Source organism: Fusarium mangiferae (genome assembly GCF_900044065.1).
Source record: "Fusarium mangiferae strain MRC7560 genome assembly, contig: FMAN_scaffold016, whole genome shotgun sequence".
NCBI lineage: Eukaryota > Fungi > Ascomycota > Sordariomycetes > Hypocreales > Nectriaceae > Fusarium > Fusarium mangiferae.
This window is the reverse complement of record NW_024573936.1, coordinates 1,192,552-1,213,508: the sequence shown is the minus strand read 5'-3', so window position 1 is coordinate 1,213,508 and position 20,957 is coordinate 1,192,552. Positions and strand designations below refer to the sequence as shown.

General features: G+C 48.9%; 10 protein-coding genes across 10 annotated transcripts; 5 read left to right on the top strand and 5 right to left on the bottom strand.

Annotated features, from left to right (window-relative positions):
• Positions 1–87: 87 nt before the first annotated feature.
• FMAN_10489 (putative ribosomal protein S28) lies at positions 88–587 on the bottom strand (the record flags this gene model as incomplete). The annotated part of the gene is made up of 2 exons (XM_041824048.1): positions 88–266; positions 329–587. The coding sequence occupies 2 exons, from the start codon at positions 585–587 to the stop codon at positions 88–90; spliced, it is 438 nt and encodes a 145-aa protein (XP_041689567.1).
• A 517-nt stretch (positions 588–1,104) lies between these two features.
• FMAN_10490 (uncharacterized protein) lies at positions 1,105–1,914 on the top strand (the record flags this gene model as incomplete). The annotated part of the gene is made up of 1 exon (XM_041824047.1): positions 1,105–1,914. The coding sequence occupies one exon, from the start codon at positions 1,105–1,107 to the stop codon at positions 1,912–1,914; it is 810 nt and encodes a 269-aa protein (XP_041689566.1).
• A 1,023-nt stretch (positions 1,915–2,937) lies between these two features.
• FMAN_10491 (uncharacterized protein) lies at positions 2,938–3,284 on the top strand (the record flags this gene model as incomplete). The annotated part of the gene is made up of 2 exons (XM_041824046.1): positions 2,938–3,122; positions 3,179–3,284. The coding sequence occupies 2 exons, from the start codon at positions 2,938–2,940 to the stop codon at positions 3,282–3,284; spliced, it is 291 nt and encodes a 96-aa protein (XP_041689565.1).
• A 1,400-nt stretch (positions 3,285–4,684) lies between these two features.
• FMAN_10492 (uncharacterized protein) lies at positions 4,685–7,597 on the top strand (the record flags this gene model as incomplete). The annotated part of the gene is made up of 7 exons (XM_041824043.1): positions 4,685–4,729; positions 4,796–5,083; positions 5,132–6,372; positions 6,442–6,886; positions 7,178–7,264; positions 7,366–7,528; positions 7,581–7,597. 7 exons carry the CDS (start codon positions 4,685–4,687, stop codon positions 7,595–7,597), a joined length of 2,286 nt encoding a protein of 761 aa, XP_041689564.1.
• Positions 7,598–8,511: 914 nt separating this feature from the next.
• Positions 8,512–9,523, bottom strand: FMAN_10493 (putative adenylate kinase; the record flags this gene model as incomplete). The annotated part of the gene is made up of 4 exons (XM_041824042.1): positions 8,512–8,926; positions 9,036–9,190; positions 9,266–9,318; positions 9,376–9,523. 4 exons carry the CDS (start codon positions 9,521–9,523, stop codon positions 8,512–8,514), a joined length of 771 nt encoding a protein of 256 aa, XP_041689563.1.
• A 2,140-nt stretch (positions 9,524–11,663) lies between these two features.
• Positions 11,664–12,814, top strand: FMAN_10494 (putative 26S proteasome regulatory subunit RPN8; the record flags this gene model as incomplete). The annotated part of the gene is made up of 3 exons (XM_041824041.1): positions 11,664–11,850; positions 11,910–12,181; positions 12,239–12,814. 3 exons carry the CDS (start codon positions 11,664–11,666, stop codon positions 12,812–12,814), a joined length of 1,035 nt encoding a protein of 344 aa, XP_041689562.1.
• Positions 12,815–13,038: 224 nt separating this feature from the next.
• On the bottom strand, positions 13,039–13,725 carry FMAN_10495 (uncharacterized protein; the record flags this gene model as incomplete). Its single annotated transcript, XM_041824040.1, has 1 exon — positions 13,039–13,725. The coding sequence occupies one exon, from the start codon at positions 13,723–13,725 to the stop codon at positions 13,039–13,041; it is 687 nt and encodes a 228-aa protein (XP_041689561.1).
• Positions 13,726–14,083: 358 nt separating this feature from the next.
• Positions 14,084–15,365, bottom strand: FMAN_10496 (putative coproporphyrinogen oxidase precursor; the record flags this gene model as incomplete). The annotated part of the gene is made up of 2 exons (XM_041824039.1): positions 14,084–15,103; positions 15,159–15,365. The coding sequence occupies 2 exons, from the start codon at positions 15,363–15,365 to the stop codon at positions 14,084–14,086; spliced, it is 1,227 nt and encodes a 408-aa protein (XP_041689560.1).
• A 1,969-nt stretch (positions 15,366–17,334) lies between these two features.
• On the top strand, positions 17,335–17,896 carry FMAN_10497 (putative autophagy protein AUT7; the record flags this gene model as incomplete). Its single annotated transcript, XM_041824038.1, has 3 exons — positions 17,335–17,424; positions 17,572–17,789; positions 17,842–17,896. The coding sequence occupies 3 exons, from the start codon at positions 17,335–17,337 to the stop codon at positions 17,894–17,896; spliced, it is 363 nt and encodes a 120-aa protein (XP_041689559.1).
• Positions 17,897–18,511: 615 nt separating this feature from the next.
• Positions 18,512–19,679, bottom strand: FMAN_10498 (uncharacterized protein; the record flags this gene model as incomplete). Its single annotated transcript, XM_041824037.1, has 4 exons — positions 18,512–18,677; positions 18,733–18,850; positions 18,909–19,465; positions 19,531–19,679. The coding sequence occupies 4 exons, from the start codon at positions 19,677–19,679 to the stop codon at positions 18,512–18,514; spliced, it is 990 nt and encodes a 329-aa protein (XP_041689558.1).
• Between the last annotated feature and the right edge of the window lie 1,278 nt (positions 19,680–20,957).

Sequence of the window (20,957 nt, the reverse complement as noted above, 5' to 3'; positions counted from 1 at the left end):
ATCCCTAACCAGTAATGCCGATGCAAGCAATCCGAATAGACTCCACGTGTCGAAATATGACTTTGTTTCCATCTGCGAGCCCTTCGCTTAAGAACGGGGCTTCTCCTTCTTCTCCTTCCACAAAGCGAGCAGACCGACACCAGAGACCTTGACGACCTTGAATCGAACACCGGGAATATCACCCTTGGCCTTGCCCTTGCGACCGAAACCAGCCAGGAGGACCTCGTCGTTCTCGTCCACGAAGTTCAAGCAACCATCATTGGGGACTAGAAATCGATGTTAGTTTGACCGGTCCTTCATGTCTCGTAGTGTCTGGGGTTCGTCGTACCGAAGGCAGTGACCTTCTTTCCGTTCTTGATGAGCTGAACACGGACACACTTTCGGATAGCGGAGTTGGGCTGCTTGGCCTCGACACCGACCTTCTCAAGGACGATGCCCTTGGCGTGTGAGGAACCACCGAAGGGAGAGGACTTATAGGCGGTACCGAGGGCACGCTTCTTGTAGGCGAGATCGGCCCATTTCTGGTCCTTTCGGTTCGTTCGCAGCTTGCGGGCGGCGTTAAGACCACGGGGTTTGCCTCCAGCCATTTTTGCTTCAGAGAAAGTCGTTAGTCGATTATCGATTCGAAAAACTCGAGCGCGAGCGTGCAGAGCTGAGGGGATGTCTTTGTGTTGGGTTGAATGGCTAGTACCTACCGGATCTGTCTGTGTATCGACGACGGGATGGTGATGGTAATTTGCGGAGGCGACGAAAACTTGGGAAGGAACGACCAACGAAAATTCCAGGTAGGGTTTGGTGGCCCTAGGAAGAAGGTGCGACCTGTGGTGAACCTAGAAGCAGGCGAGAGATCACGTGGTGCCAAGAACCGCCCCACAGAAACTCTGCCATGGTTGTGGACTGATCGTTCATCAACGGAAGTCCGAGTTGCGGGTCGCACAGTGATAACCGACTCATCAACACTCTTTACACTGTCTTCTTCAACTCTCTTAGTAGTAGCGTCAAGAGCGTCAAATGCTCAATTGATATCGGTCTGGAATGAAGCAAACTGTATTGTTCTTATTGTACATATTACTACCAGCCAATCGAGAGGTTTCTTAGGTCATTATGTCTCATCTAACGCGACCGCTGAGCCGACAACGAGATCCTCCTCCCTCTTTATTCCTTCATCCATCTCCATCAGCATCAAATGTCTCCTTATCAAATGCACCGCCGCCAACTGTCCCTTTCATAGGGCAGTCAAACTTACGGCCTAACGCCGAACGTGCTCCATCTGTTAGATCTGGACGATCCGGGGCTGTGGCCTCTCATCATCGAGCTGGACTATTTCCAGCAGAGAGCACACGCGCGACAGGTGACCGTACTGACCTCTTATGGTCCGAAATGCAAGCGACGTTGGAAGAAGTCGAGCTCTCAGCTTCTGGTGGCACTCACGTGTTTGGCCCAGATCATGACCGCAAGCTGGCTGACTTGAGAGCCGCTCAAATTGCCCTTGCTCAAGCCTGGGCCAGAAGTGAAGCAGATGATGTTATAGACACAGCCCAGCTCGAAACTGTGGGGTCTGTAGCTGGATCTGAAGTTCGAAACATGAAGGGTGCGCTCGGCGATACCTCCAAGTCTGGTCCTGATGGCACAGAGAAGAGTGCCGTTGGAAGCAGCAGTATCTCACGACCTAACAGTAGCGGCACAGGAGTTGAGAGACTGGGTCACAAGCTCGAGGAAGAGACGGAAGTGGATATCCTCCTCGCAAGGAAACGACGAGAAGCCAATGATAGATATTTCCAGAGAGTCAATCAAGGAGTGATCGACGTGGTAGCCCGGCTTGAAGATGTCGCAGTGGCTATGAGAGCTGTTGAACAGGAAAGCAAGGAAGTTTGGAGCGAGAACGACAGTGTTCCTGGCGCCTCGAGGACGTGATCGTGTCATACAGGTGATTTCGGCATTTCCAGCTCGGCGTTGCCAGGAGTTAGGCGATATTTACTCGGCATTTATGGCGTTTCACAATTTTGAGACAGACTCTTTGGATATTTTTCAAACATGTTTTTTCTAGAATATCGTCATATCAAGAATATTTTAACTATTTACGTTGTCGTTTGCATGTTCCTGAATCCTATTCGGCGAGAAGATCTTCGTAGCTTCGACTTATACCAAGATGGGCTGTGGAGGCTGGGAGGGAAGACAAGCTACCAATCAATTCGATGACGACAAGAGAGCTATCCAGATACAAAATCCGTCATCGCTGCTTTCTTGATTTGATATCCGCAAAGACTATCTTATTTATTAGAGCGTGACTTGCACAGTATCACTGTATGTCTTGCTTGTGGTTACAGGCTCACTCACGACAGGCTGAGGAAACGTCATCGCTTGGCTGTCTCTCGACACATTTAGGACCGAAAGAGTTGAGATTCTCAGCATATGAAGAAGGAACAATATTTTATCCCGAACTCATGATCTCTTGTCCTGCCATTTACGTCGCTGTCCGTCTATCGGCCGTTTCTGTGGTTGAACAATTTGTCTTGCCTAGGTACCTAGTTCAGGCACGTACCTCATTCTCGACAACGCGATTAGAAGAATGAGGTGGGGTGGACGACCTGCCCGATTGGGTTATTGGTCAGCCCGCCATGTGGCACACTGCTTTAAACTCGCTTCAGTGGAGTGATGCAAACCCCAGAGCATCCCTGGCGCATGGTCAGTGGGCGTCAGGTCCCTTCGGATCTTCCGCCCCCAAGAAGAGGCCTAGGCCTGCCCATTAGCCATCCCAACTCGCCCAGGCCATATAAAGTCTCAGCCCACCCCCCATCACCCTCTCTGCATTGACGCCACGAACATTTGAGCATCATCCAACGCATTCAACATCGACTGAGCTTTTATCGCAGCAACCACCGTATCCACCATCAACAAACTTCCATCATCAACTTGATCGTCGATACTACTATCAACATGAGATTCCTGCCCTTTGTCGCCGCCGCTCTCGCGGTTGTCCCAGGCGCCTTGGCTGTTGATCAAAAGAAGTCAGCTATTGTCTGGTTCGAGGACGAGTCTACCCCCGACAGCATCGTCGACGAGTGCAAAAACGCACTCATTAAGGCCGGTGGAAAGATCACTCATGTTTACTCCATCATCAAGTGCGCATCCTCCGCCTTTTGGCAAAATGGCAGCTCGATACTAACCAGTTGACCAGGGGCTTCTCCGTCATCGCACCCGAAAAGGCGCTCGAGATTGTTCAGGTCAACCACGAAAACCATCAGATTCGGGTTGAGAAGGACGAGGTTGTTACAACGGACTAAATATGCTAGAGGTAATACGAAAATGACGATACAAAGACGATGGGACAACAGCATGCCTTTGAAATGAACTGGCCGGGGTTTCACGGCAGTATTAGGATAGTGGTATCCTTTGTTTGGGCGTTATAGGATAGGAGTCTCGATATTGCTTGGAAGACAACACTCGTTACGAGATTCAATGAGCTCATTATTGTTACAAAACCTCTCCCAGGTGGAACAGAACTTTTGTTATTGCGGATGCTTGTGATGTTAGTCATATGATATACATCAACTTAAACAGATGTTGATCAGCTATTAATGCGAACGAAGTACACCACTACAGCTCCACCAAAATTGATATTATGGGAGTGACAGAGCCGAGCCTTTTTGGCCTATGATTCTCCGGAGTCTGTATTTTGGCTATAGAATAGCGCCTTGATGTGCCCTTGTTCTATTGGTCTGCTCCCGCGTTCATTCTATCATCCTTTTTAGTAATGTATCTACTAACTAAGGCTAATTATCAATGTGTCTCGCCGCCGTGAACAACCCGCACTTACGGAGTACACACCAGGCCCCCCCACTAACTAACAAGTATGGAGTTGCGTCATTGTAGATTTTCAGTATATGTTTAGATCTTCTTCCTCTTGTTGTTGTTGTGTATGTCCACTAATGTTCATTCTTCGTCTCAGGCCGCACAGCCACGCTTTGTATATTTTGACGTATCCGTACACCTCCTGCATCAATGAGTGCCTCAGAGGCTGTCATTAGGTACGCACTACGCCACTACGCCACAATTGGCATCCAGCAACATTGAATTCGATAATACCCATTACCAATATTCGATCACCGTAACTTTACATCCGTACTTCGTAGAGGTCTGAGATCCTACGGACACTATACGCGACTCATGAGCATTACACCCCACACTAGACAAATTAAGATGCCTACAGTACTTTCGTTAGTTGCTGAGCCATGAAATTGCTTCTATAAATCCTCGAATTTTAGCTGGCCCATCTGACAGCCTAAAAGTCCACTATTCGAACTTCCCGTGGGCCCCTACTCTGTTACCCCTGTCAAATCGATAAGCCCACCCGACCGCATAGCTCAAGCCAACAAGGGCCCAACGTCGCCGAAACGTTGAAGAACAATGCTCCCTCTAACCTTGAGTCCGCACTGAACACTCACTCCACAATCACTGAACAATGGAACGACCGATTGTGTTCTCTTAATAACAGCTCCTCTTAAAACCCTCGAATCCCATTTCGACATGCCCTCGAATGCCTCGAAAACCATTACCCCTGCTACCAGACACGCGACGCAACTCCCTATAATTCCACCATCATTATCACTCCCGACAGCGACAACCTGATCGAATACTTTACTTGACCAATATTTGACTCCGACCGCACAATATTTAGCACATGATGCCGGGCTATAGTGCCAACGCGCAGGCTGCGCTCATAAAGGCCGTAAGTGTCTTCGAGGAAGAGCCCTCACCGTCTTCTAGCTCCAGTCTGACCGAAGATGCCCCTCAGATCAAACGAGTCTTTGAGCCGAAACGCATGGTAGAATCAGTCGAGGACCTCATCGACGGTGTCACCCTTGGTCTAATTCTACATCAACTGGATCCTAGCTTTGACACGTCCGCCCTCGAGACAAATTCCAACACATCCCGCTATTTGACAAACAAGCGCAACATTCAGAGCATCTACAAGGGTCTCTTCCGCTACATTCGACGAGCAGTTCCCGAGCTTGCTTGTCAGGCAAAAAAGTTCGACTATCATGCAATCGCCGAGAATCCCGATGCTCAAGGCATCAGTCAGGTAAATCTCTTTTCTCTACACTCATTGTGCATACGGCTAACTTTCCAGCTCTTGGCTGTCATGTTGGGAGTGGCCGCATTAGGTCCCGAAGCCCAGCATTATATTCCTCGCATAACAGGTCTCGACAAACACACTCAGGCAGAGATTATGCAAATAATCCAGACAATACAACAGGATATCAACAGCTCACAAGGCGACGACGATGTGGATGAAGCCATCGACGCTGTTATGGAGGCGCGAGACATCGATCTACTCGTTGAAGAGCAGAATGCAGCCTTGCGGTCGCAACTTGACTTAACCAAGAGACAACTGTCAGATTATATCACCAGGCTTGATCATTTACAAACAAGTCACGAAGAGCTTCGGTTTGATAAAGAGAAGAACGACCGGGAGCTGGAGGTCTTGCGGAAGGCCACTATAGATGGTGCTAACAATGCCGAGATGATCAAAAACCTAGAGATTCAGGTGCATGACCAAATGGAACTCATTGCTAGACATGAGGAAACAATACGAAGAGACGAGCGCATCAAGTCGCAACTCGAAGCTGAAGTCCTCAAATTGACAGAAAAATGTAAAGAGGCAGAAGAGCTTCGCGACCAAGCAACGGAATGGAAACACAAAGCTGAGGATCTCGAGAAGAAGGCCAATACTGCAGAGCGGTATAAACAGAAACTCGAGTCCCAGCAACATCTCGTCAAGGAGGTGCAAAACCTACAATATGAGAAAACGGAGTTACAAGACCAAATTAAAATCCTGCTGGAAGACCAAGATAGGGGGAATCGGACGAGGAAAGCAGAGGATGAGTTGACCAAGATGATTACTCAATCCGAGCAACATCTTTGGGACGAACGTAGCCAAAAGAACCAGCTGATGAAGGACATCGCAGCACTGGAGGACGAGGTGATTCGCTTGAGGGCACGTCAAAGCCACGATGAGAACTTCATCAAGGATCTCCAGGAGCAACTAGAGAGTGGAGGAGCCGCACAAAGCGCAGAACCCGGCGCGTTAGGTCTGGCAGGAAATCTCGAGGATGAACTTAACGATGCAGCTACCGAGGACGGCCAACCTAGCCAAGTTAACCTGCCCCTAGAACTATCTCGCCTAAAGGCCGAGAACGATTTGCTGCGTAGCACAGTCAGCTCTGGGGATACCGCGCCGCTACGCCGAGAGCTGGACGAAGAGAAGCGACAACGTGCTCACCTTCAAAAGAACTATAACGACATTTTTGAAAAGCATGCTGTTTTGCATGATCAAATGGAGGCTCTGATCAACAACATGACCGGCGAAGGGTTAGTCAAAGCAATTGATGAAGCCGGTGCTCCTGATGGGAATCAGATACTTACTTCGGATTACTACAGGACCAAGGCCTTTCTCAACATTAAACAGTCATTATTGCAGTGCGAATTCGAACTCGAACAGTCGAAGAAGAGGGAGAAGGACCTCTCCGTTCAGGTGGCAGATCAAGGCCGCGAACTTCTTGCTGTTAAGGCTCAGCTCTCGGCTCTCGACAAAGAGGGGGCAGATGCTCTTAAGGAGCTCAAGAGCGCTGATGTTACCATCATCTCGTCCCTCAAGTCTGAGCTCGACTACACAAGAGAGCAGCTCAGCTACACTATTGCCGAGAGAGATGCGCAGCAAAACCAGCTCGTCGATGCTCTCCTTACCAAGGATAAGCTGCGTAAGGAGGTGGAAGAGGGCCGGGAGCTGCAAGACATCAATGGCACAGGCGATGCACCACCTGACCCCAGCAAGAAGGGTGAGCTGATTGAGAAGCTGCGTGCCCGCCTCAGAGAAATCCGCGAGGTGAGTCCATTTTTTTATGCAATTGTTAATGGTGATGGGGAAGACCTAGTGGTCTCAGACAAAGATAGTCAGATGTCATTAGAAGACGATGCCGCTTGGCCTTTGAATCCCACATTTGCAGGTGGTGGACCGAGTTCATCGCTAGATCCCATTGGAACTGAGATCCCGAGACCTGCTTCTGCACTACTACCCCTGCGTCCCCTCCAGCGAGGGCAAGTAGGGGAGCCAGAGGGACCTATCGATATGCATGCGAAATCCGGTAGATTTAGTTGGCTGACAGATATGTTCTAGCAACTTGAACGATCGGAGACGGACAGGATCGACCTACAACGTAAACTCAAGGCTGCACACGATGGCGAGGCTGTGGCTGCACAAAAGGTATGTTTTATTTCTTCATGTGTATATAGTAACATCATATATTTTTATCATGCTTTTTTCTTACTGCGACTGAAACCTGTGCTAATTATCTTTGACTCAAGGCCGCGAGCGATCAAATTATCCGGAACCTTGAAAGAGAAAACGCTCTCATCTCATCAGCATGGTATGATCTTACGAGCCGGCTTCAGAGCAACCATGTCGTTTTGCAAAGGCGGCACGAAGCTCCGCGGAGCTGGCTTAACAAGCAGAGGCAGATGGTCAATGGTCAGTTGCGCTTCCGCGACTCGCTCTACCTCTACTGACCTTCCCCTGTCAGCGACCCCGAAGCGATAGGTACTCGCGGGGTGAGAAATCCCTCGCTATTTTATGATAAGACTCAACGAATTACGCTCTCAAGTTGTGTGACATAACTCCTACTACCTACCTTACCAACCGCCAGTCTCTCCCTCGACGTATTCACTCCCACCCATACTGGCTTATCTTACCTGGCTCTCAAGATTGCCCCTTATCCTCTCTTGATCCCGACATTCTCATAATTGCCGACACAGCCTTGGAAATTCAGGGCGTCGTATTTCCTCTTTCTATTTTTTGAAGCATTGCGAGGGAGCTTGGTGTGTTTCTTAAAAACGGGCGTACTTGCTTGGTAGACCAGTGGCTAGGAGAATTTCTGCATTCCAACAGAATGCATTCAATGATATCATTAGTATAGATGTTATGCCGAGGAGTCCTACAAAGGGCTCCAAATGCGTTTCAATAGAGACTCGGGCGTAATATTGCAGAGTCATAGTTTGATCATTATTGAAACTGGGGTTGTGTCAGTCGATTCGAGGGCTATGATTTGGGTTGAGGGCTCTAGTCTATCTGAGACTAACCCCATAAAGTGAGCATTCCATCTTCACGAGAAACAGGTAGGCCAGATATATAACGCTTCGAAAGCCAACTTTCTGCTGGTTGGAAACTCTTGTAAAAAAAGACATTTTGATACATGGCTAATCGTCGTCCAAAGTAGGTAGCTTTTTCCACACATGGCCACACAAGACCGCACCGCAGACAAACACTCTACCTTATAACGCCTCTTTTGCCTGGAAGATTGGACTCTCCACTCTCTCTTTCGCCTCTTCCCAGTTTACAGTTCATACCGTTCATATATCCAAGACGAGCTGGCTTTTATTTTCACACAGCATTCGTCTTGTTGCCTCAGTCGCACCAAGTAGCAGCTGGGGGAAGCCAACCGCTCCGGGCAGGATTTAAGCTCGCTTCTCGTTGAGGACCTTGAGCATGTTCTTCCACACTTGCCCAGGTTCTTGGCTGGCGTCGAGTCCGCTCCAGATACCAGTCTTCTTGTAGTAACCGACAACAGGGGCGGTCTGCTTGTGGTAGGTAACAAGACGCTTCTTCAGAGCCTCGGCGTTGTCGTCACTTCGCTGGATAAGAGGCTCGCCAGTAATGTCGTCCTTCATATACTCCTTGGGAGGGTTGAAGGTGGTGTGGTATGAGCGTCCGGAAGCGGGGTGGACTAATCGGCCAGTGATACGGGCAACGAGAAGAGAGTCGTCGATCTGGAGCTCGACGGCGTGCTGGAGCTTCTGGTTTCGCTCCGTGAGCATGGCATCGAGACTCTCGGCCTGGGGGACAGTTCGAGGGAAACCATCGAGGATGAAGCTGAAACGCGAATTATTAGTGTCCTGTTTCGTCGGTCACGTCGGTGTAGATCGAGATTTGCGGGCTCAAAACGTCTGGAACCCGAAAACCGTGGAATGATGCAACTCACCCGCCCTGGCACTCCTTGTTGCTGTTGAGCTCCTCCTTGATCATGCCAATCATGATATCGTCGCTGACCAGACCGCCCGCATCCATGATCTTCTTGGCCTCAACACCGAGAGGGGTCTTCTTAGCGACCTGGGATCGCAGCATGTCACCGGTAGCCTGCGCAACGAGACAATACATGTTAGAGAGTCGAGACTTTGAAAGGCTGTGTTTTTGCGACGCGAATTAACGTACCAAGTGACAGCAAGAGAAGCGCTCCTTGATCTTGGGGGCCTGAGTTCCCTTTCCTGGGAAGCACAGTTAGTAAAAGACTAAGCGAGCATTTGCGGCGCAAAAACACTCACCAGCACCAGGAGGACCGATGAGGATCATTCGGATCTCTTCAGTGGAGACGGGACCGCCAGTGGCTCGCGCCTCGAGCTTCTTGATGCGAGTGTCAATGGTGCTAAGAACATCCTTGAGCTGCTTGAGCTCGTCCTCAATGAAACCCATCGCTGCGGTTGCGGAAGATGAAATTGGAACTGGAACTTGTTCTGGCGGGCAATTGAAAGAGATCTTGAGAGATCCAGAGAAGCAAAGATGGAATTGGCGAGAGACTTTGTTCTTTGGTGCGAGGCTGAGGGGATCGAAGTGGAAGAAGAGAGAGAGAAAAGAGAGGAACAAAGTCAAGACAGGGAAATCTTGAGTGCGTAGCCGGAGGACAGGAGGTTTGGGGGAGAAGCTTTAGCGAGCTGTGATTGGTCAACTGGGGCCGTTTCTGCTGGACCGATTGATGATGGGGGTACACCCCTGTAATTAACCTGCTGGGGATACGCCTTGGCCTTTGAGATGGAAGCAATCGTGGCTTTTGATATCTACGGATAGTTATATAATTTGGTAGATAAAGGGAGGCATTTTTGTGGATTCTGGATGATCAGTATCGCTTGTCTTTCTTTGGTGGACCGTTGTTTTGTAGGTAACGTCGCCAGGGCTGAAAACGAACGTGCATATAAACACACCAAAAGCAAGCTTTCAATCACAGGCTCAGGACAAGGTACTCGGTACAGCTGCGGCGTTATAGAGACCACCACCTGTTCGTAACACGACAAGATCCAGCAATAACATTATTTAACATCCGTGTATAAATTTAAATACAGGGAGAGCATGTGGCTTTCCAGCTCGAGCCATTGTAATTGCTATATCTGCCCAGCCATAAGCACTGCTGTCATCCGTGATGCTCAGTCCATCATCTCTATACATCACCGATGTACAGATGCTTATTAGGACCTTAGGGTAGTTCGCAACTTGCCTCAACAATAACCGTATCCGGAACATGCCCGTTTTTCCTCATCTCGCTATACTCCGAGATGCTATAACCGTTCTTGGCCGAAGCCAATGGCGGAAGGTCAGCTTACAACTGCCATGATGCAACGGAGTTCGTTCGGTCGCCAGGACCGAGGTTCAGAGAGTTGGGATGCCACGGGCCCCTTTGATCCGGCATATCCCCGCCAGTTCAACAATTCAAGAATACTATGTAATTAACTCTCTTCGTATTTCATCTGTTGCAGAAAAACGGCCACACCTCGGTCTGCGTACAGCCGACCTCCTCGTCTGCCCTTTCACGGCTAGCTACACTCGTGCAAGGAACGACTAGGTATCGGTAGATAGTACCGCTGCACGAGTGCCTTCGTTTTGTTATATCCTATTCGAGTAGTAATGGCACCCTCGTAAATCAACGCTTGCGCCCACGTACGTGTAGGTGTGTTAATAGCCGGCATTAGCATGTTGGCCTCCATCTTTCCGCTCTCCTAGAGATGTCCCGAAGCCAAGTCTAGGGCTTATAGTGATGGCATCATCATATACAATTTCGTATTGGACCCTGCTTCTTCAATGGTTTCTTCTCTCAATATGGACTTTCATCCTTACTACCGTACTCCGGTTCGCACCGAGGGCCAAGTGGGCGGCAATCTCACCAGAATCGAGTCGCTTATTATAAGTGGAAGATCTGATCACGCTATGCCAGATCCAGCAAACAAGCGTTGACCTGCTCCCTGAAATGACTCTCTAATCAAAGACATCATCGTCTTGTTTATGGTAAGTTTGCCTGTATATGTAATGCCCTAGGATGATGACCTACGTTAGGTACCTAGGTAGGTCACTGCTGTATCCATCTAATCAACTAAAACTCCAGATTTGATAATGCAACATAGGTCGATTCAACCATTCATCTACCTATGATGTCAATAGTACAATCAACGAAAAGCAACGCTACTCTCTCTATTTCTTCACTAGTCCAAAATTTAAAATCCTCGCTTTTCTTTGTTCAAAGGCCTGTGCTTTCAATTCTCTTGGTTGCGATACCGCTTAGTTCATAGCATGTGGCTGAATATTCGGCTGTGGCTGCTTCCACGTGATGTGGCACTGCAAGGCTTGAGCTCGAAGGCTCCAAGGTGCCTGGCCCAATTGGGAGCTACCTAAGCTCCCCCAAGAAGGCAGCCTCAAGACTACGTACGTGCGGCCACAATAATCACTGCATCAACATCACGACTCTACCTCCAACTTCGCCGCGCCTGCACGACTACGATCGCGCATTGAATTGAACCTCTACACAGTTCAGCATACGTCGTAATAGAGATACATTGACGAAGCAACGATGCCTACTACAACAGCAGAAACACTCTCCCTCGTTACTCGAAACGTCACCGTTGCGCCCCTCGTCCTTCTCTCAGCCGTCGACCACTACAACCGAACTGTTTCTACCAAGACCAAGCGACGAGTAGTTGGCGTTCTTCTGGGCCAAAACGATGGAAATGACGTGAGAGTGTCGAACAGTTTCGCTGGTGTGTTATCCTAGTATCATGGGGCCGGAAGATGGGCGGCGCTTACAATTGCTATACAGTTCCCTTCGAGGAAGATGAGAAGGACCCTTCAGTATGGTTCCTTGACCACAACTACGTCGAGTCAATGAACGACATGTTCAAGAAGGTCAACGCCCGAGAGAAGCTCATAGGATGGTATCACACTGGTCCCAAGCTACGTGCATCCGATTTGGAAATCAATGAACTCTTCAAGCGCTACACACCCAATCCTCTGCTCGTTATTGTCGATGTTCAGCCCAAGGAGTCGGGAGTTCCTACAGATGCTTATTTCGCCGTTGACGAGATCAAGGACGTATGTTGATAAGCCTTCCTGATTTCAGGTCACCAATCAGCTACTGACACCCACCAGGACGGCACAACCACTGCCCGAACATTTGTTCACACTCCTTCCGTTATCGAGGCCGAGGAAGCAGAGGAGATCGGCGTTGAGCACCTGCTAAGAGATATCCGCGATGTGGCCGCCGGCACATTGTCCACACGAGTCACAAACCAGCTTCAATCACTCCAGGGCCTGCACCTGCGCCTTCGAGATATCGGCACATACCTCCAGAAGGTTCTCGACAAGCAACTACCAGTCAACCATGCAATCCTCGGAAACTTGCAGGATGTCTTCAACCTGCTGCCTAATCTCTCGACACCCGAAGGGGATGGCAAGTCTGGTGGTGGCGAGTTGGCGTATGCGATGAGCGTCAAGACCAACGACCAGCTTATGGCTATTTACCTGAGCAGTCTGATCCGCGCCATCACAGCATTCCACGATCTGATTGAGAACAAGATCCAAAATAGACAACAGCAGGAGGAGAAGGAGGCCAAGAAGGAAGAGATCAATGGCAAGGATGAGAAGAAGGAGGGCGCCAATGGTTCAAGTGGTGACTCCAAGGAGGGCGCGGAAAAGGACAAGGAGAACAAGGAGACTAAGAAATAAGGAACAAAGACAAAAGACCTGGCAGATGAACTAGACTTGGACTGAGGCTCTTTGGCGTCTGGCGGAGGGGAACCATGGCAATATCCTGACCAAAAGTCAAGGTAAAAGCGCCTTTGTACATTGATCATATCAAACTGGATTATTAGAGGACGGAGCGCGGATAACATGCTGGACAGATACGTCTTGAGAGACGGGTCTTTCGGTACTGCTATGATGAACCATATTTACAAGTCGGCTACGATACCAGCCATTTCATCTTTTGATACAACCCGATCCTCAACATACATACCGAGCATTTCTGGCCATTTATCAACAAGTAAGCATGCAAGGAGGTGTTTGCAACATGGAGGAGCATCACCCCATGGATCTATACCTTTGCCTCCAAAAGACCACTGCCCATCTTCAGTTGGTAATTGCTGCACTTGGTTTGTTGTTGAGACAGCATGAGCATGAGCATGAGCATGGGCCGGGAAAGCATCCAACGTAAAGCTCGGACATGTGCAATTCCACGCATCAAGATGTATAACGTAGCGCTTCAATGATGAACTGAAGTCTCGCGTCCGGCGTGAAAGTGTTGTAGCGAGAGAGCGAACAAGAAACATGTCGTTCTTTATCTTATCTGATGAAATCCCATCTTGAAGCTCCTCATTTCGCACTAGCCTGATAACGAGTCCCCGATCGAGAAGATCCAGCGCTGGGAGCAGAAGGGTTGGGAACAGCACGTGAAGAGTTAATAGTAGAGGCCGTTGAGAGGGGAGAATGGTTTGTAAGGGTGATAATGTGGGGTGTTGAGCGGCCTGAAGTGGCTGCACTGATGATATGTCTTCTGCGGTGGTTGATGGCGCGATATTGTTGGAGATGGAGCTTATGAGGGATGTGATCAACTGGCGATGGGAGGGGAGAGGCTCCATTGCCGTGGGGTTGATTGCATGGTTCGATGACTGATGTTGATGGAGGAAGTCTAGGTAGTTCTGGTAGTCTCCACGTTGATATTCAATGACAGCCAAAGTGTCAACTCAAGAATAGGTACGTATTAATTTCCACAAGAATCGCCAGTTCAACGAACTATTTCATGAATTAAATGAATTATTTTGATTTTTTAATATTGTCACATTGGACAACTTTGTCCGTCTTTTCCATTGTACCTAATAGCTTACACAACCCTGGATGTCCCCATCTATGATCCTCGCATATGATACACTAAACAATCGCTCAACGTCATGCTTCCACACAAATAAATTTCCTCTCTTAGATCAAAAGAGCAGTGACTCAAACCCACTCCTTGGGGTCTCTGAGGACATCAACCAGGCGCTGCTCCCTACTCTTAGGCTCGGGCTCATGCATATACTTCCAGCCAGCCGTCAACGGCAAGCTCATAAGGATACTCTCGACCCTTGATCCAGGGGTGTTCAGGCCAAATGCTGTACCGCGGTCGTGCACCAGGTTGAACTCGACATACTTGCCACGGCGCAGCTGTTGCCAATCCTTCTCTGCCTCAGTGTAGGGCATGTCCTTGCGCTTCTCGATGATGGGAATGTACGAGGGCAGGAAGGCCTTGAGGCAGTCCTGGACAAAGGAAAAGGTGTTCTCGCGATCGCGCTCGGTCTCATCGAGGTCGTCGAAGAAGATGCCACCGATGCCGCGGGCCTCGCCTCGATGCTTGTTGTAGAAGTACTCATCGCACCACTTCTTGAATCGTGGGTAGTAGTCTTTGTCGTGAGCGTCGCAAGCTGCCTTGATCGTCTTGTGGAAGTGAATGGCATCCTCATCGAAGAGGTAAGAGGGCGTCAAATCACAGCCACCGCCGAACCACCAAGCTTGAGATGTACCGTCGGGGTTGGCTGTCTCAAAGTATCGGTAGTTAAGATGGACGGTAGGGGCCATAGGGTTGTAGGGGTGCAGAACCATGCTCAGGCCCGCAGCGAAGAAGTCGATTGACTCCATGTTCGGGTCCATGGTTTTGTGGTTTGCGCGCATCTTCTCAATGGCAGGCTTGGGAAGTGAGCCATAGACGACACTCACGCCAAGACCAGCCTTCTCGAAGACGTTGCCCTCTTGAAGAACGCAGGTTGTGCCACCGCCTCCATTGGGGCGCTCCCACTCGTCCTTGCGAAACTTTTTGCCATCAACTCTCTCAAGCTCAGCGACTATCAGAGCCTGCTGCTCCCGAATGAACTTTTCCATGCGCAGGCGCATAGGCGAGTCCTCATTGACGCCAGATTCTCGCTTCTTCTGGGCATCGCGGTCGGCGAGAGTGGAGGGGTCGGCGTTAATAGGTTCCATTTCGGCCTGAGAGCAATATAGTTAGCAAGTTGAGCTTTTGTTTTCCAAGAAATTCCTGCACCATCTTGTAAGCTAAAGGGGCGAATGCACCGAAGGCGACAGCAGCGAGCCACAGAGGAGAGTAGTTGAAGTAAGAGGTTCGTGAAGCTTTAGGACCGGCAGAACTAGACAGCCAGCGTCTCGTAGAGGCGAATTGTGTTCTTGGGAAGCGTGTAGAAGGAGATGCAAGGTACGCGGCAAGGCGCTGGGAAGGCCGTCTGGCAGCCATGATATTATATATTTGGACAATGCAACGCGAGGAGCCGGGAAATAGTAGCGGGCGGCAACACGAGGCCGAAGGCCGAGAACGAATACAGAAAGCGAGACAAGAAGGATACGACGATCAGGCGTTTCGGATGAGGCCACTTGCGAGTGCAAGGATGCGACAGTACGGTACAGGTACCTCTTGTTAGGTTCAAAGTCTGTATGAGGACGACTGGGAACTCGGATGATAGTCAGAATCGAATGTTCGGCAATTGGCTAACTGAGTCTAAGGGACTTGGTAGTGTGGAGCGGGACCCGACAATGTCTGCTCCGGTGGCCGGCCGGTGCCGAGGGTGGTCAAAATCAACGCACCACTCGGGGGTACCAGGCCACTGTAGCTACTGTAGCTCCGTTTGCACCTGTAATTTGTGTAGAGCTTTTCCGGGCGATGAGATCAGTTGGGGAAAAAATCGAGGAAATCTGCAGAACAAGCATGATTTCTTTCGGGATGTGGATGTTGCAGTGTGGCTGACAGGGAAGGCCTCAGTTGTCAAACTTTCAATTTGGTTCATCAGTATCCGTAAGTGAAGGCAAGAAAACTTAGGACGTTCCAGGATCCTAGGTGACAAGAATACTTAGGCAGATTTAGTCTATTTCAGTGAATCCTTAGATCAGTTAATTTTGGCACCCAAGTGGCGCTGATAACTTAGTAGGCTGTCACTGACGAACATACCCAGTAGAACCTCCGTTGTTCCTGGCTAGACTCTTTGATACATAAGCTGAATCACGACTAAAGAGCTATGACTTGCAGACATACACCAACTCAGTACCTATAAGGTAGTAGATGGTACTGTAGTAAGATTTCATTAGAAGTTCAACTACTTGTGATGAGTGGTCAGCAGAGAAACCTTGCTTCACCAATCCTACCAGGCTACCATTGAGCAATCACTCTGTTTGGTTCGCCATGCAACCTTTCAGAAGATGGTGCAGTTCACAGGAAACTTCGAGGTGAAGACTGCTCAGGATGCAGTAACACTTTGAGTTTTCCTTGACTCTCCCTCAGTGAGATAATCAAGGCGGCCAAGTCATGATTCATTCATAAACATACATAGTATACTTTGGCTAATACCCAGTTGTAATTCACAACATCAAGAACCCTGAAGGAACTGATGGACGTGTGCACGTTCGGTTGCAGCCCGAGCTGCTTAGTACGCATCAGCTTAGGTAAAGCTAACCCTTCTCCCGCATAGTGAATCGTTGTACCTTGAAACCACTCTAACGACGTTGTCCGTCACTCGGATCCTGGTGACACATCCTCGACTCTTTGCCATGGATTAAAGATACAGCACGAAAGAGGATCTCATCCTAAGTCATTCATTGTTTGTTAATAATAAGGTTCCCTCACAAAGTCGACCCTGTGACGAGACAGTGCGACGTGACTTGCTGCTTCCCCGCCATTGTTGCCTCGCGGGGCCTCTTGTGATTCACCGAGCATCATTGATCTATTCCATTTATAGTTTAGCGCAATAGCCCCGCGGTTGCCTCTCCCATCACGGCTTGTCATCCTGCCAGTTCCAATGATGCCCGCCTACCTCTTAGGTGCCGCCTGCCCTGTGCCTGTGTCCTCCCTGCAGCTTTGAACCTGTCTACGCCTAGGTACCTTACTTACCCTGCCTGGGTAGTCAGGCTGCTTGCTGCCTTCCGCCTCGACCGCTCATCTGTGTTCCAGTGTTTGAGGTGTGTCAGTGCCACAGCCACCTTCTGCCTGTCTGTGACTCTCTGCCCTTCCTCATTCTTCTTCTGCCTGACGCAAGCAAATCGTAACCTGAACCTTCTCTCATTTTACCTTATCTATCGCCAACTCCATCCTCTTTTTTTCCCTTTTCATACTTTCCCGAATTTTTCCCTGCCACAAGTCAACCATCCCTACTCCTTGCGTCCACCATCGATATCACTCTTACCGCCTCTACAACTTACCAACCACCACCGTCAATATGCGAAGCAAGTTCAAGGACGAGCATCCCTTCGAGAAGCGCAAGGCTGAGGCCGAGCGCATTCGACAGAAGTACTCTGACCGCATTCCCGTAAGTAATTTACCCCTCGCTTTGATTTGTACTCAACTTGGGGCTCCAACTCGGCAATGAGAGAATGGCGGGCTCGCGCAATCGTGCAATGACCGCTTTTCCCCTCCGTTTCTTTACCACCGAAGGAAGCTAACATGTTACAAATAGGTCATTTGCGAAAAGGTCGAGAAGAGTGATATCGCGACGATCGACAAGAAGAAGTACCTTGTTCCTGCCGATTTGACCGTCGGTCAGTTCGTCTACGTCATCCGCAAGCGCATCAAGCTCTCCCCCGAGAAGGCCATCTTCATCTTCGTCGACGAGGTGCTTCCCCCAACGGCCGCCCTCATGAGCAGCATCTACGAGGAACACAAGGATGAGGACGGGTACGTTGTCCCACAACTGTTGGAGAGAGCAACTTGCTGACATGATCTATAGTTTCCTATACATTACCTACTCCGGTGAGAACACCTTCGGTGATGCCTGGGAGTAAGCTGCGTGAAACCGGTTCTATATCCCACCTCGAGGATGATGAAGGCGTTACGGTCGTATTTGGGTGAATATTCGTTGGCCACTGGTTATGTTCACGTTATCTTTTTTTTTTGAGTCCGTACTTCAGACTTCGATGGAGAGTCTGCTACTCTTTCTGGCAACACGTGTGAATACTCGCTAGATCTGGCAATGCAGCTACGGTCCGAAGTACTTTTTCTGCCTCTTCCGGATTATCAGGTTTATGTTGATCAGTGACACGATTTTCAGAGTCTTTGAATATGGTATCGGAAACAATGTGGAAGCAGCTCATGGTACAGTCACGCCGAGTGGAACTCGCACAAGAACCAAGATTAGGCAGCTGCAGCCATCACCTGATTACGCCAACTTGGGACTGTGAGCGCTAGCACGCCATGTGCCTGAATGGCTTGTCAGAGCCTGATTGGCATTCGTGTATACAAATACTGAACTTGCCACTGATAAGATAACTCGCGATATCTTGCGAGAGGGTTGTCTATAGCTTCTAAAACTATGGATAATTGAATAATATGCGAAGTATAAGACGTCACGATTTTCGGATTTCGAGGCAACGTTGCGCTGATTCTCACGTCCCGTGCCTTCATACCATTTCCTTATAGAAACCCATGACAGCGTAGCGAAAAGAGCCGTTAGCATAACCTCGTCTCATTGCGCGAAATGACTGCAAGAAAGCAATACCGTCCCGGCCTTGAGTAAACGCAAATGCCCAAAGAGATGGGTTCTGCACAAGTGACCAAGTAATGTCCCTAAGTATATGGGTGTAAGCTCAAGATCAACAGCGAGATACAAAGATATTCGCACCATGTCTTTCGGACCTGTTGACTGATGTCCTTTGGCTCAGACAAGACTTTAAGCCCGGCCTTGTTCGCAAGATTGACGTACCCTTGCTGGGTACAGAGGGGTGGGAGTAGCATGCCATCTGCACGCAATTTAAGTTCTTGAACACATGAATACGAATATCTCGCACGCAACCTTACCCTCGATAGGTTTGATATCATTGATGAAAGTTGTATCGTCAACATCTTCGTCCTTGAACCAATCCGCTAATACCAGCTTGCCTCCCGGCTTGAGTACTTTTATCACATTCTCAAAAAATAACGCCTTGTTTGGAAAATGGCTTAGTGCTTCACTTATCCATACTGCATCAAAGGTGCCCTGCTGGGTGCTGAAGAAGTCGCCCATCTCCTCGGCGTCAAGTTCGAGAAATTTGACATTTCCCTCGCCGAGTTTGGTGAAGCCATTGTCATCTGACGCATCAGACGAAGAGGTGTCTTCGATAGCAGTTTTGGTTAGGCGATTTGCGATCTCGACTTGTTTGCTTGAGATGGTGATGCCCGTCACAGAGCTACCATGTTTGGAAGCGAGATACCGTGATGTTCCACCGATACCACAGCCAACATCAAGAATCGAGCATTTGGATGGAATCTTTGAAATGTCGAGAAGAAGCTGAATGAGATTGGTTTGAGCTTCCTCCTTTGTCTGCGTGGCTTCAGACTCTGGCGTTGGCCAGTACCCGTGATGGATATGTTCGCCCCTAGGTAGTAAGCCAGTGGATCAGCAATCGCTAAGCTTTCTGGGAGGTAGTATGTTTTCACATACCACAAACTCAAATAGTAGTCACTTGCAAGATCGTAATGAAGCTTGATTCTGTCCTTGAGGACTTGCATAGTTGAGTGAGCGAGGCCGAGGGGAGTGTCATATTGCTTGCTCAGGTCGGTAGTTTGGTCAGACACTGCTGTGGCGGCCATGATTTCTGATGCTCGAGGTCGTGCGGGTAGTAAGATATTGAAGCAATTGCTGAAATTTGTTTGCTAATCGTGTATCAGAATCACACAGTAACGTTGATAATGAGATGTTATCAGGGAGTCCGTATGTACCCCGCGCATAAGATATGTGCATCAGTGACTGCAGGGTGACACAATCGTTACCTCTCTGTCTCTGAAGACCCTGCTGGGAATGGGCTAGTTTACGGGAACAGAAATAGGCTAGAGAGGTTTGACAAGAGGCACGAAAACACACCTCAGTATAACTATCAAAGAATTACATGAGACTAAAATTATGTATCCCGGTGGAGTTGTAAAAGCTGAGTTGTTAGTTATATATGTCGAATGAAGCAATATGGCTTAAAATGACTGGTTTCAACAGTTGGAATCTTGGCCTCACCGAACCCGAACCTTTGAGATAGAGGAGAACCGTGGCAAGGTATCCAAGCCAATCTACTAGGACAGATTTCCGAAACCTTTTACGCATATAGTTCTCTGTTCCTAAGTAATAAAGCATATATGTTCACTTAATAGAACTTCCTTACGACACACAGGTTTTATGTTAGTAGGCACATCGGGTTTCGGTGCGAGGCTTTGGCTGAGTCATCTGCTGCACCGAAGTACACGACGAGGGCCTGCTGCTCTTGAAAGAATGCTGGCCAACTCCAGGGCAAAGACAATACCTTAAGTTGTTTCTTGCTGTTAATTGCACCAGACAAGAAACAAACTGACTTGGATGAGATAGATATGTTCAACTTGCTCGCTGCTACAGGCAAGAGCCACTCTTTACTGACTGGCAACTGCTTTGATAACCAATTTCGAGCTTCTAATAAAGGAATCTCGTTGTTTTAAGCTCTTGTGCAAATGGAAGCTCAGCTTGTAGACCTTCTGCCTTTAGTGGGTTCCGTTTCACTACGCGCCAAAAGAGCAGGGCTACCACCAATCGCTTTACACCGGAACGACCAAGACGTGACCACTTTCCGATGGCTCGATACACAAAGCGCTTCACAAAATTAAACACTCGATCTCCATTTTGAGTACTCATAACATGAGGAATTATTTGCTTGACGCTTAGCATATGTCATTAGGCCGCCAATAACACAACTTCTTGTTGAAACATGAGAAAACAAGACGAATGAGCCCCCGCCATATGACATCATACTTTTTTAGCCCAACTAGACTACGGCTAAAGAGCTTTGACTACAAACTCTATCTGTTCTTAAACGCCTGACTCACTTCTTTACCTGGCTAGGTCTGGCTACT